We start from the raw sequence: 14356 nt of genomic DNA, 5'->3' as shown, positions 1-14356 counted from the left end.
ATTGAATATTGATCAAATAATTTTATTTCGAAGATTCAAATTATTCGGCTAATCAATCACCGAAAATTTGTGACAATTTAACTAACCACTTGCCGAGAATCAAGTGAGTCCATTCCGATGGTAAGATTGGATAAATTGAATAAAGTATTGAAATGACCAATGGACAACATGTTAATCTATATGGTGGCTCGTAATCAGTCAGTGATTTAACAATATTGTTAATTACAATCTCATATGTCTTATCCATTGACAGATATTTATTTGGAATTGCTTGAAGTAATTGTAATCCGTTTGTTAACTTATCAGAATTGGGATAAGCTTTTTTAACCTCCAAGGTCGAATCATCATAAATCTTATTGTAAAGTGAATTGATTCGCGATTGTTCAAGAATCGGAGTTGCAGCGAAACTTGGCTCAACGGAGATCACTTTAATTCCAAATGAATCAACCTCTGAACGAAGTGCATCCTGAAAAGGTGTTAAAGCCGCTTTGGTCATTGAATAAGCGCTTGTATCTGGAAATGTCATTCGTGAATTAATTGATGAAATTGTGACTACTCGAGATCCTTTTGTCATTCTTAGTAAAGGTAACATGGTTCGTGTTACTTTGACCACCCCATAAACATTAACATCGAAACATTGACCATAATGATCATCAAACGAGCCCCATTCACATTTGCCAACTCTTGGTATTCCAGCGTTATTAACAATACCCCAAAGACAATCGCCTGATTTAGTTAACTGTTCACTAATTGTTTCGAATGCCTTTTCAATGTCCTCATCTTTGGTCACATCGATTTTAATTATATGAAGTTTGTCCTTGTAATTGACTGATGATCGTAAACCTTTGGCACCTTTACCTTCGGGAAACAAACACCCAGCAAATACACGGAAGCCTTTTTTATTCAACTCTAATGCTGATCCATAACCAAAACCTGAATCACATCCTAAACACAAATTAAACAAGTCAATTAGTTAACATATTATTAAATTAATCTATTAAATGTAGAGAGTAATTTTCAATCAATTAACATGATACAAGGAAAAGAAATTAAAATGTAGTCAATAGTTTACCTGTGATGAAAATGGCTTTGCCAGAGGCTGGAATTGGACCAAGAAGACGAGATGAGATATAATTATGAATCAATTTCGCAATTAACCAAGAAAATGATATAAAAACAATCGTCGATCCAATTAATCTGAATAATCCAAAGATCAAAGGTATAAAGACAAGATATTTATAAAGAAAAGCAAACGTCAAAACAAAGATTATTGAAAGTAAAGGTAACATTTCGTTGAGGAAAATGATGACCACTAATGGTGTAGAGAAAATGATTTCTTATCAAATGAGTCTAAATCAAGTTTGAAGTTGGTACAAGGAAGATGAGAGAGAAACGATGAAGATAAAATCTTATCATCAGTGAGCAACTTGAACTGTCAATTAAGATGAAAAACCTCAGCAAACAATTTACAATGAGAACTTGATTTAGAAAAGTTAAACTAACTGACCGGTCCAGATAACAACTATCTACAGAAACATTATTAAGTTGTGGTCACTTTGAATTGGTCATTTACTTTCAATGACCTTCAAGTTTCTTCTTGGTGACTGATACTAATTGTGGTGAATCAACTTAATTATTTTCATCATAATTTGTCCGCTTTGGCTCATAATTATTGCTTATTATGTTTAGATTTTATTAATTGTGACTGGAAACAAATCAAAGAAATTAGCTGATTGAACAATTTAAGAGTTTAATTGTTTGTACTTTTTCTGTATTACTCTGATCTGAGTTTCTATTCTTGATCAAAACTTAGTCACGAAAGTTAAATTTAACCAATGAATTGATTGATTGAGGTTAATTTAAGTCTTAATTGTTGATCTTATTGAATTGATTGTTTTGTGAGATACTTACGGTTTACTTATGATCAGAAATATTGATAACCTTGATTTTAGTATCTTTATATTTACTATTGAACAGTTAGTTGATTGTCAATTAAGCTATTTGCAGATTCACCGATTCACATAATTGTAACAATCAACTTTCTCTTTTGTTAATCAATTGGTTTTTCAAGAAGATCTGAAAAGTTTGCTAACTATTGATAATTCATATCTTTACTTTTTTATCGGTTAACTATCCAATAGATTGAATATCAAACTGGTTGATCATCTCTCGATTAAATCACTTCATTTATCATTTACTTCAATTATCTCAATGATTTTAGCAGTGATTTGAATCTCAACTAATCTTGAATCTTTATCGTCTCAATGACAATTGATTTCGGTACATTTGATTGCCGATGATTTGATAACTCAAGTATTCAAGTACTAATTAATCACTAGGATTAATCACTTGGTAGCACCATGATTTGAATGTGTTGGAAGTATTTTCAATGAAAACGATTGAAATTAATTTCGAAATCAGTTCTCTTAACTATTATTACTTCCAGATTGATCATTTAAGAAGTTTATTTAATCGTGTCAACATTGATCAGCATTTTCTGTATTTTTAATTGTTCGCAATTAACATGAAACCAAAATATCGTATATTAATTTCAGCTTTAGATGCGTAAGTATTGATCAATCATATTAGTCAATCGAAAAGGATTTTCATTCATAATTTTACTTCAACTCACAGATTCGGTCACATTAATTGTACCCTTGGTTTCGGTGAGATTCTTGCTGAGGCGGGACATGAAGTGACCTTTGTCCACCGAGCCCATTACAAGAAACTCGCTGATAAACGAGGTTTCAAGTTTCTTCCCTATGACGAGTCGATATTTGAAAATCTCCCACCAGGACCTTATGTCGATTGGGTCGAAAGAAATTTGGACAAATTTCGATCTGATGCTCTTCAACGATACGCGAATTGGACTGATGAAGATAAAGAAGTTTGCGCTTCGATGGTCAATGAAATTAAAATTGGAGATCAAGCGATGGGGAAATTTCTTGACGAACATCAAGATTCATTTGACATTTTAATCGGTGACTTTGTGACCAAATATCCGTCCATATCTCGATCAACTATTCCATACATACCAATAGCATCGATGAATCCACTGTTAATTTATCCTCGAGGTCCTCCACCGTTTTCTGGTTACTCAGTTAATGTGGACAAGGAAAAAGCCCTCGAGTTCAGACGAATATACCGAGATTCAGCTTCGAAATTGTTTGATAAGCTTCATGCTTGGTGGAAGTCATCTAATGTGTCTTGTTTAACTGAAGTTAATTGGATTCTCGATACACCAAAGTATTTTGGATTCTATCATTATCCTGAAGGTCTCGATTACAAAGAGTGTGAACCCAAGGATCCAGCCGATAAATGGTTTCGAGTTGATGCTTCGATCCGGAAGCCTGACGAAGAAAGTGAATTCGTCATACCAGAATCAATCGCTTCTTTACCTGGAAAGTTAATTTACTTTTCTCTCGGATCATTAGGATCAGTTGACGTCGATTTAATGAGAAAAATGATTTCGATCCTTTCAAAGTCCCCTCATCGATTCATCGTATCCAAAGGACCGAAAGGTGATGAGATCGAGTTACCATCAAACATGTGGGGCCAAAACTATGTCAATCAAATCGCGGTTATAAAAGTCGTCGATATGGTCATAACCCATGGTGGAAATAACACTTTCCTCGAAACAATTTACTTCGGTAAACCTTTAATTGTGATGCCTTATTTTTACGATCAGTTCGATAATGCCCAACGGGTGGTTGATTGTCGTATTGGAAGACGATTAGATACTTGGAATTTAGATGAAAAAATTGTTCTAAATACTATTGAAGAGACACTAAATGACCAAGAAATGACCAGGAAGATCAAAGAAATTGCTCTCTCAATGAGGTCAACTAAAAGTCGTGAAAGAGCAGTTGAAATGATTGAAAACCTAATCTCAAATCTAAAGAATAACAATTCAATCGCCAATTAAAATCAATTCTTTATTCAAATTCAAAAAATTCTCTCTCATTCGCCAAATTAACTAAATCATATTCGACTAATATTTTCTGTGCAAAGATCTGAAAAATTAGTTCGGAAATCCAATGTAAGTTAGTTAAGCCTCGATTGACAAGTTGAAGCCGAACTCGATGGCTTTTTGAAGATGAGCCGTAAAGTTGGTTTACCGCCGGAACTTGAGCTCCTCCTGGTTAAGCCGAGTTTCAGTCAATTGTTTATCTTGTCAATTTATCAATAATTAGATGGCAGCATTTGTACATTTTGTTAATCTTTTTATGTTAATCTCGACGCATCTTCAGTGAGATTTTTTTTCATTTCAATTGACCAAATTTAGTATTTAAAGGACTTGCGTTCTCGCCTTTCATTTAAACTGTTGGTAAACTCGTTCTGCTCACACCAAGCTCTTAATTGAGACTAGTTAGTGTTAGTTAGTGGAAGTTAATCTAACCTTCATCAATTTTCATCTTTAGTTTTCTTTTTATTGTGATTCAGTTAACTGTTAATTTCTTTTCTCACCAATAAAATGCATTGTCAAGGCTCTGGACGCTTCTGTTCTAAGGACTGTGAACGTGTTTATTTACGCTCAAAGTACAATAATGTCCCGCTCAATAGATATGAGATGTTACGAAAACAAAAAATGGACGAAAAATTGGAAGAAGCCGCTGATTCGATGATTCGACCTTACGGTTATTCACGGACCATAGTGAGAGCGATGGCCGAAGCATCAAGACGAAATTTGAAAGTCTGTTCAATGGACGTGGAAACGGCCGAAGTGGTAAACGAAAACGGATCCTGGCAAGTTGTACCAATTTGGGTCGTTATTATCGATGGGGACGGTGATGTTGTTTACAACGAGTTCATCCGACATCCTGGTTGTAAAATTTACGATTCCAGATTTCGAACTCCAATCCATGGCCTGGTCCCGAAAGACATTGAAAGAGGTGTTGTCTTCTCTTGTGCCCGTGCAACTATTGTTAATCTACTCGATCAATTTGATCGAATCATTGTCTCTGGACAATATCAAGATTTCGAAACATTGGAAATTTCACCCGAAGATCATTTTCAAAACTATTTGCCTAAAATCGTAGACATTTCCTCTTATTACGATTGCCATAAAGTCCACGAAAGACTTGGACTTAAACGTTGTGCCTTCGTTATGTTCAATGTCATCTTACAATCTGGACATCATTCAGCATTGACCGATGCAATGTACACCCTTTACTTGTACCTGATTGATTTTCATCGAATTGAAAGAATCGTTCCTTCACTCGATTATGTGATTCATTTGGGAAACGATTACAATGGTTATCAATACCCTAAGAATCAACTCATGGCGAGTCTCCTGAGAAATACATTGAATCAGGTCGGCGATTGGCCTAATTCATTCAAGTACAGTCCTTACGATAATGAAAGAAAACGCTATCGAAAAATGTGTTCTCGAGTCTATAATTCCAATGATTATATCAACGGAGTTCCAGACGATGAACTGCCTCACCCATACAGAATGACCAATAATCGTTTGAACGAAATTGATTCAGCAAAATTCCGTAGCATTTAAACTGAGCATCGAGCCCATTTCAAAGGCCGAAGCTACTTTACCAAGTTTGTATTCTCAAAGATTCAATTTTTAGATAACTTAATTCAAATATGAATCTTTACCAATTCGGCCAATTGCTTTAATCATTTTACTTAAAATCTAATAATATTTGAGATATTAATATTTTCATCATCAGAATCTGTTTGAAACTTTAAATGCAATTAAAATGTTTTTTTCCAATGAGATGTTATAATGTGTTTTCCAATTTAAATTTACTTAATGTCTTATTTTAATGATTGATTTTCCATAGTGATTAAGTTAATTCTATTCTCACTGTACTTAATCTAATCTAATCTAACCTTTAACTTTTAAATCACTTAATCATAAAAGCCTCTTAATTTTAGTAAATAAAAACACCCTAATTGTTTGTCTCTTAAGCCGATTGGGTTTAATTGTATGAGAATTTAGATTGTAAATCCAATTTGAGCTTTGATCTTTTGATTTAAGTCACTTGATTTTCATAATTTAAATAGTTTGTCGTTTTTTTTTCAAGCCTAATGGATAAATTATAACCTTCGTTGTCTTTGACCATTGATTGGCCAATTAGAGAAAATTAAATTGATGCTTTTGGGAAATTGAAAGGATTTTGTTTCCATTTGATTGTGATCACATTGGTAAAGACAAAAATGCAAACACTTTCATCAATTACAAATGAATTTAATGAAGATTCTCGATAATTAGTGAAACTGGACACAAGAATTTCAATTCATACTTGTGGTCAGTTTTCAAAGAAATATTATCCATGAAAAAGAGGAAAAGAAAATGATTATGCTTTTAACATTTGACCTTTGAATCGATGGTGACAGTTAACTAATATCAATTCGAATGCAATTGGATCTGACTGATTTACTCACAATTAAACCCAATCAAATTTTTCGCAAATTTTCCAAATGATTAAATTACTTGATCATAGATCTAATTGAATTAAAATTAACGACAAGACTTGGTAATGATTCAAGTGATGGAACAAATTGTTACTTATTTTGCTTCACTAAATTAACCTTGAGATTAATAAATGAGACAAATGGTGTAAATTTCACTTATTAGAAATTAAATTCAATCAAATTGATTAATTAAATTTGAAAATTGAAAATTTTCTAAAAAATCGAATTCGAATTTCCCGCAATTCTCCACACCGATCACTCTGCCCTCTCTCTTTGACTTTGTCTACTTTTTTGGTTAACCGGAATAAAAATTCACTTTTTAAATTGTTCAACTTTTCTCATGATGAAAATTTTCACTTCGTTTTCTTTTGAACATTTAATTTGATTGTTTACAATTAAGTTTTCGACAAGTTTCATTTGTGTAGGCATTAAGTTGAATTGTTTGAATTCTTATTGTTTATCTTTCCTTAATTCAATCAGACAAACAAATGGTAAATTTTTTTGGGGATTATATTTGTGTTATCAATTAAGTGTATCAATTTTTTGTATCTAATCAAATGTTTACGTTTTTTTTTTATTTCTTAATTAGAGTTAAAGCTGAAGATTAATCAAGCGAGATTCGAGTGGTTTCCGAGTGGATTGATTATTATTCTGTTTCATTGTTTCATTTGTTTCAAATTGACAATCGAAATTAGTTCGAGTTTAATTTTTTTCATGTTGACCTGTTGATCTTTTTCGTGCCCACACAATGAGTAAAATACCAATATATTCTATTCCCAGGAGCAAATGAATTCTTGGGGACTTAATTTGGTTTCTTCAGCTGAACAACAACAGGAACCAGAACGAGATCCTAATCTAAATAAGAAACTATTAGATGAGAAAGTGTCACAATCTGCCCAAGCAATGGCTCCACCAAAAGACTATCATGATGAGATTTTAAAAGCCATGACGGAAGTTAGAAAAAGCGGATTGAATGTTTGTGCAATGGATATGGAACTTGCTAGAATACGAATGAAAGATGGATCACCGGTGTCGGTACCTGTTTGGATTTCGATTGTCGATGGCTCGTGCAAATTAGTTTACCACGAGTTCATACGACATCCAGATTCTTCCATCATAGAATATGATTATGGAACCGAATGTCATGGGCTCAAACCTAAGGACGTCGAACATGCGAAAGATTTTCACTGTGCGAAAGAGGAAGTTATAAAGCTATTCAAGCAATATGATCGAATTATTGTCTCTGGACAGATCAATGATTTCGCATCCTTATTTATATCAATAGAAGATCATTTGAAACTCTTACCTAAAATTGTCTGTGTTTCATCATACTACAATTGTCGTAAATCCAGTGATGGACTTGGAATCAAATTCTGTGCCTTTTTGATGTTCAATGTGATCTTACAAGATGAAACTCATTCGCCGTTGGTAGATGCCGCTTATACTTTGTATTTATACCTGATTGACTTTGAGAGAATCGAGAGAACCATATCAAAATTTACTAAAACTAAAAGACTCGGGAAAAAATACCATGGATACGTTTACCCGAAGAACGAGCATATGTCAAGTCTATTGAGAGAGACAATGGATCTGATCAATGATTGGCCGCAATCGTTTAAATATAATGCATATGATAGCGAAGCTTCTCGTTATTATAAAATGAATGCTCAAAAGTTTAAAGCAGAAGATTATGTTCCCGCCAGTCCGAAAAACTCTGTCCCTCGTCCTTATCTATTCAACGAGTTAAGGAAAAAAACATTAACTTCACAGAATCTTCGTCAACCTCCACCTCCACCGGTCGAACCAACTTACGATGTCGGTTGGGATCAATGTACATGGTAGATGAAAGATGACTGTGATTAACGATATTATATTGAAATGACACTTTTTTATATTGAAGTTACTCCTTTTCATTAAAATTAGATCAGATTATTATTACTTCTAATTAGAATTTCATTGTAACTATTATCATTGATTACTAATAATTAACTATATTACAATAAAAATATTAACTTCTAAGTACGGTGTAACCGTGAAAAATAATTCTAATTTTATACTCATTATATTATCTATTACAGTTTATACAAAATTCATAGGTGGCTTGACGCAGAATAAGTAAAAAGATGATCAATCGCCATGATTTATGCTTCGATTCGTATGACAGACGAAAAAAGTTAATTCGTTGTAGTAGAATCGATCGCTGTCAAAGTCGAAAATTATTTCCTTTCTTCTAAAGTCTCAGTCCCAAGTCATTAGGACGGCGCGTTAGAGTGAGAAAAAAGATTTCGATACTTTCAAAGTTTCCTTGTCATTTAATCGAAACCAAAAGATCAAATCTGTTAAGATCGAGTTACCAGTTCACAACATGAGGGAAGAATTATGTCAATCAAATCGCGATTTTTAACTTGAACATTTTCCATCAATGTAGCTGATTGAATAAAAGGGTGAATAGTCAGTTCATACGCGAAAATGGCGTGTTTAATATCAGTATTGGCTGACATTGGTTCTATTTTACTTATTTTGCTTCACTAAATTAACCTTGAGATTAATACTAGTAAATGAGACAAATGGTGTAAATTTCACTTATTAGAAATTAAATCCAATCAAATTGATTAAATTAAATTGAAAATTTTCTAAAAAATCTAATTTGAATTTCCCGCAATTCTCCACACCGATCACTCTGCCCTCTCTCTTTGACTTTGTCTACTTTTTTGGTTGACCGGAATAAAAATTCACTTTTTAAATTGTTCAACTTTTCTCATGATGAAAATTTTCACTTCGTTTCTTTTGAACATTTAATTTGATTGTTTACAATTAAGTTTTCGACAAGTTTCATTTGTGTAGGCATTAAGTTGAATTGTTTGAATTCTTATTGTGTATCTTTCCTTAATCCAAAGTTAATCAGACAAACAAATGGTAAATTTTTTTGGGGATTATATTTGTGTTATCAATTAAGTGTATCAATTTTTTGTATCTAATCAAATGTTTACGTTTTTTTTTATTTCTTAATTAGAGTTAAAGCCGAGGATTAATCAAGCGAGATTCGAGTGGTTTCCGAGTGGATTGATTATTATTCTGTTTCACTGTTTCATTTGTTTCAAATTGACAATCGAAATTAGTTCGAGTTTAATTTTTTTCATGTTGACCTGTTGATCTTTTTCCGTGCCCATCACAATGAGTAAAATACCAAGACAATATATTCCCTATTCCCAGGAGCAAATGAATTCTTGGCCAGGACTTAATTTGGTTTCTTCAGCTGAACAACAACAGGAACCAGAACGAGATCCTAATCTAAATAAGAAACTATTAGATGAGAAAGTGTCACAATCTGCCCAAGCAATGGCTCCACCAAAAGACTATCATGATGAGATTTTAAAAGCCATGGCGGAAGTTAAAAAAAGCGGATTGAATGTTTGTGCAATGGATATGGAACTTGCTAGAATACGAATGAAAGATGGATCACCGGTGTCGGTACCTGTTTGGATTTCGATTGTCGATGGCTCGTGCAAATTAGTTTACCACGAGTTCATACGACATCCAGATTCTTCCATCATAGAATATGATTATGGAACCGAATGTCATGGGCTCAAACCTAAGGACGTCGAACATGCGAAAGATTTTCACTGTGCGAAAGAGGAAGTTGAAAAGCTATTCAAGCAATATGATCGAATCATTGTCTCTGGACAGATCAATGATTTCGCATCCTTATTTATATCAATAGAAGATCATTTGAAACTCTTACCTAAAATTGTCTGTGTTTCATCATACTACAATTGTCGTAAATCCAGTGATGGACTTGGAATCAAATTCTGTGCCTTTTTGATGTTGAATGTGATCTTACAAGATGAAACTCATTCGCCGTTGGTAGATGCCGCTTATACTTTGTATTTATACCTGATTGACTTTGAGAATCAGAGAACCATATCAAAATTTACTAAAACTAAAAGACTCGGGAAAAAATACCATGGATACGTTTACCCGAAGAACGAGCATATGTCAAGTCTATTGAGAGAGACAATGGATCTGATCAATGATTGGCCGCAATCGTTTAAATACAATGCATATGATAGCGAAGCTTCTCGTTATTATAAAATGAATTCTCAAAAGTTCAAGGCAGAAGATTATGTTACCGCCAGTGCGAAAAACTCTGTCCCTCGTCCTTACATATTCGACGAGTTGAGGAAAAAAACATTAACTTCGCAGAATCTTCGTCAACCTCCACCTCCACCGGTCGAACCAACTTACGATGTCGGTTGGGATCAATGTACATGGTAGATGATTAACGATATTTTATTGAAATGACAAAAGACACTTTTGTTTATATTAAAGTTTTCTCCTTTTTCAAACAAAAATCAATCAGGTTGTTACTTAATATCAGGAACTATCGTTGATTTGTCATTAATTGTATTACATATAATTAATTAAGTAATAATTACTTATATTAACTTCTAAGTGCACAATTAATGTGAAAAACGATTAAAATTTTTAACTTATATTATCTACAAAAGTACATAGAAAACTAATATGTTGCTTGAGACAATATGAAGAAGAATGGACAATAGTTATGATGAGAGTGAATTCATTGAGCTAGAATCAATCGCTTCTTTACCTGGAAAGTTAATCTATTTTTCTCTTGGATCATTAGGATCAGTTGACGTCGAGTTAATGAGAAAAATGATTTCGATCCTTTCAAAGTCCCCTCATCGATTCATCGTATCCAAAGGACCGAAAGGTGATGAGATCGAGTTACCACCAAACATGTGGGGACAAAACTACGTCAATCAAATTGCGATCATAAAAGTCGTCGATATGGTCATAACTCATAGTGGAAATAACACTTTTCTCGAGACAATTTACTCCGGTAAACCTTTAATTGTGATGCCCTTGATACTTAGATTTTTATAGGAATAGATTCTCCATGCACAAATTTTTGAGCGAAATTAAATTTTTAGGCAGAATTGGCCTTCCTCCTTTCAATTATTGTCTCTCTATGTAATCAACTCAGAACCGAGGAAAAGCAGTTGAAATGATTGAAAATCTAATCTTAAAATCCATTGAAATCAATTGGGTTCATTTTGGGTTTTTATCAAGTAAATCTCGTTTATCTTTTCCAATGAAAAATTACTAATGAACTTTCTGATAGATTGAAGTTTTTATTGTTAGAAACCGTTGGAATCAATCATTACCACAATTATCTCAATTGATTTTCTCCTCATCATTTGACAGAAATTTCCAAGTCAATGATGAGAGAAATATATATCATGAAAAATACATTTGATCCATTTTGTTTTCCAGTGCAAGTCTCTTATTGTCTAATTTTCATTTCCATTACAAATGATGAACTTATTAACTATTCTTTTGATAATTTTCCCAATCAGCCTTATAAATGCCAAGAGTCATAATAATTGTAATGACCAATGTTTAACCAAAACTTATTGTCTTTCATTCGATGGGTCTATTAATTGCTCCAAGAATAATTTAGTTACTGCTAAGTGGTTTGTGAGACAACAGAATCGTGGTGACGAAATAATCGGACTTACTTTAACTGGTCAACGAATCAAACCATCTGATGATAAAACGATTTCTCTTACCTTTCGATCACCTTATTCACAATCATCAACACAATATCTTAATACTTATTCATGTTACAAATCAGCTAATGGTTCTACATTAGGACGTGTGAAAACTGGTTCAGGTTCGTCTTACAGCCAATTTACTAGTGGATCATCTTATTACTCAAATAATGTTCTATCCTGTTCTTGGACATTTACCAGAAAAAATGCAGAATATCCTTTTTTGTTCTTTGGTATCACCGATCTGACAACTAATCCTAACTATCAACTGTTACTTCAGTACGGTGATGATAAGGTCGGTACAATGGTGGCTAAAGATATAACCGAACTACCAATCTATCACGAACAGTATCTTAAATGTTGTAATAAGGTTCATGGAAACGATGAATTCATGATCATTTTCAACCAATCTTCAAAAGATAACCAATACCTCGTACAAAATCTTGGTTCAAAAATGTCGAAAATATCGATTCTATTAACTGATTCAAATCAGATACAATTACTGTTCTTTTGCGATTTTGTAAGTGAATACATTCAAGGCTCAATAATAAATGTAACATCATCTCGCTCCATCTATGACCAGCTCTATTCGATGTACACATCCGATGATAAATGTTCGTGGTCTCATGCTTTGTCTTTGGAAAGTTCATTTGGTTGGTACGATACAACCAATGGTGTTTATGATCTTCAGGTAACAGCGGACAACGTTATTGTTTACACGGAAAAAGGTGTAACATTGAAAAATTCATCGCCTAAATTGTTATCATCAACTAGTATTTTGATTATGATTATTTCAATATTGCTAAACTGGTGAATTTGAATATTACCAATATATTAATAACATCAATCTATTCAATGAATTCATTGATTGTATCACAACCCAACAATATTAGTGATAAATTAGCAAAACAATTTTTACGAGATTATTTAAGATTTTAAACAAATTTATTATATGAACATAATAAAAAGTTCAATTCATCATAAGATGAACTGTAATCGGAATGAAAATCCTCATTAAATTCGGGATTTTTGTTAAAGTAAAGTTTTTCAAAGATATCATGGAACCGAATGTCATGGGCGAATCATTAAGCTGAAATTTGCTATTGGTTAATTTTTCCTAATATTAGTTGTGTCCAATTAAAGTCACTATTCCCTCCTATTAGGTAAATTTTTCGCTGTTATAATTATTACCCTGATGAAAGGTTGCAACTTGTCAGATTAATCACTTTGGTTTAAAATTAGTCAATGGAAAAGCCCTTTAATCCGAGGTAAGAAACTCTAATTGTAACTTCCCTTTTTGTCTGGAATTAAGTGAAAACCCCTTTAATTAAACTGTATTAGTCAATAATAGTGAATATTTTTTAATGGATAAAGGATTCATTAGACGTTTTCATTGGATTTGGAATTAAACTTTTCGTTTTCGTAAAGTCACCAATTTGATTATTCTGATAATAGAAAAAATTCATATTTTCGCGCACTTGAAATAACTGTCATTTCAAAGAGCAACAACTTGTTGCTCAACAACTGTAAATAATGAATCAATTAATAAGTTAGATAGCTAAATGCTTGTTTATAGTTACAAAAATTTTGATTTTTTATAAAACTTAAAACTTTCTCGAGTTTCTAGTTGACTGGAAAAACTCCTCAATTCATCATCGAATTCTTCTCAAATTAGTAATCATTCAAATTGTTTGAATATGTAATCAGTCTTATCAATGGTTAACTTTCGAATTGTGTTTATTCCGCCGACAACAGTGTAGATCCTATTTCTTGGGCTTATGGTCTTTGTTCAGCCACCATATTCACGGAGTTTCTATTGAAATCTATTTGGTTCCTAATCATAATCCTCCTTATTTATGATGAACATTGAATCTAGAAAATACAAACCTTACACTCAGCCGCCGTCCAGCACCAAATCGGATGTGGATCCAGCTAATAAACAAAAGCCAAAAAAACGATCAGCTGCTTGTAAGAAAAGAAGAGCAGCAAAGCGAAATGAAGAATATCAAAAAATGTTAACAATCGAACATATAAAATTTCTAAGGTCAGTGTGCCCTTCGATTTATAACGATGGACTGTTCTCGCGACTTCGAGAACACGGCTTGAATGTATGTTCGATGGACATGGAAATGGCCCGTATACGAATGCTCGACGGTTCACGTGTTACGGTTCCTGTTTGGATCGTTATTATGACTCGACCCAAGCGAATCATTTATCATGAATTTGTTCGACATCCGAATTCAGCCATAATTGACCAGGATTTCGGTACTGAGCTACACGGGTTAATTCCGAGAGATACAAGAAGAGGAAAATGTTTAAATCAAGTTCGAAAAGAAGTCTTCAAGTTATTA

At 33.1% G+C, this 14356-nt stretch overlaps 3 protein-coding genes across 3 annotated transcripts; 2 read left to right on the top strand and 1 right to left on the bottom strand.

The window, feature by feature from the left end:
• Position 1: 1 nt before the first annotated feature.
• On the bottom strand, positions 2–1430 carry LOC128392118 (D-beta-hydroxybutyrate dehydrogenase, mitochondrial-like). The gene is made up of 2 exons (XM_053352103.1): positions 1073–1430; positions 2–945 (listed from the first exon to the last, which is right to left on the bottom strand). Exons 1-2 carry the CDS (start codon positions 1287–1289, stop codon positions 53–55), a joined length of 1110 nt encoding a protein of 369 aa, XP_053208078.1. The 5' UTR covers positions 1290–1430; the 3' UTR covers positions 2–52.
• Positions 1431–1865: 435 nt separating this feature from the next.
• On the top strand, positions 1866–5677 carry LOC128392115 (uncharacterized UDP-glucosyltransferase YdhE-like). The gene is made up of 2 exons (XM_053352099.1): positions 1866–2565; positions 2635–5677. The coding sequence occupies exons 1-2, from the start codon at positions 2525–2527 to the stop codon at positions 3923–3925; spliced, it is 1332 nt and encodes a 443-aa protein (XP_053208074.1). The 5' UTR covers positions 1866–2524; the 3' UTR covers positions 3926–5677.
• Positions 5678–9014: 3337 nt separating this feature from the next.
• On the top strand, positions 9015–10930 carry LOC128392119 (uncharacterized). The gene is made up of 2 exons (XM_053352104.1): positions 9015–9348; positions 9446–10930. Exon 2 carries the CDS (start codon positions 9607–9609, stop codon positions 10705–10707), a length of 1101 nt encoding a protein of 366 aa, XP_053208079.1. The 5' UTR covers positions 9015–9348; positions 9446–9606; the 3' UTR covers positions 10708–10930.
• Positions 10931–14356: the final 3426 nt, after the last annotated feature.

The sequence above is a fragment of the Panonychus citri genome, unplaced genomic scaffold, assembly GCF_014898815.1.
Source record: "Panonychus citri isolate SS breed McGregor unplaced genomic scaffold, ASM1489881v1 Contig00135, whole genome shotgun sequence".
In the NCBI taxonomy this organism is placed as follows: domain Eukaryota; kingdom Metazoa; phylum Arthropoda; class Arachnida; order Trombidiformes; family Tetranychidae; genus Panonychus; species Panonychus citri.
This window is presented reverse-complemented; position numbering and strand designations above follow the sequence as displayed.

Coding starts and splice junctions, on each gene's coding strand:
- LOC128392118 (XM_053352103.1), bottom strand. CDS start 1,289: ATGTTACCTTTACTTTCAATAATCTTTGTTTTGACGTTTGCTTTTCTT. Junction 946..1,072: donor CAAAGCCATTTTCATCACAG/GTAAACTATTGA, acceptor ATTTGTGTTTAG/GATGTGATTCAGGTTTTGGT.
- LOC128392115 (XM_053352099.1), top strand. CDS start 2,525: ATGAAACCAAAATATCGTATATTAATTTCAGCTTTAGATGC. Junction 2,566..2,634: donor TTAATTTCAGCTTTAGATGC/GTAAGTATTGAT, acceptor TTCAACTCACAG/ATTCGGTCACATTAATTGTA.
- LOC128392119 (XM_053352104.1), top strand. CDS start 9,607: ATGAGTAAAATACCAAGACAATATATTCCCTATTCCCAGGAGCAAATG.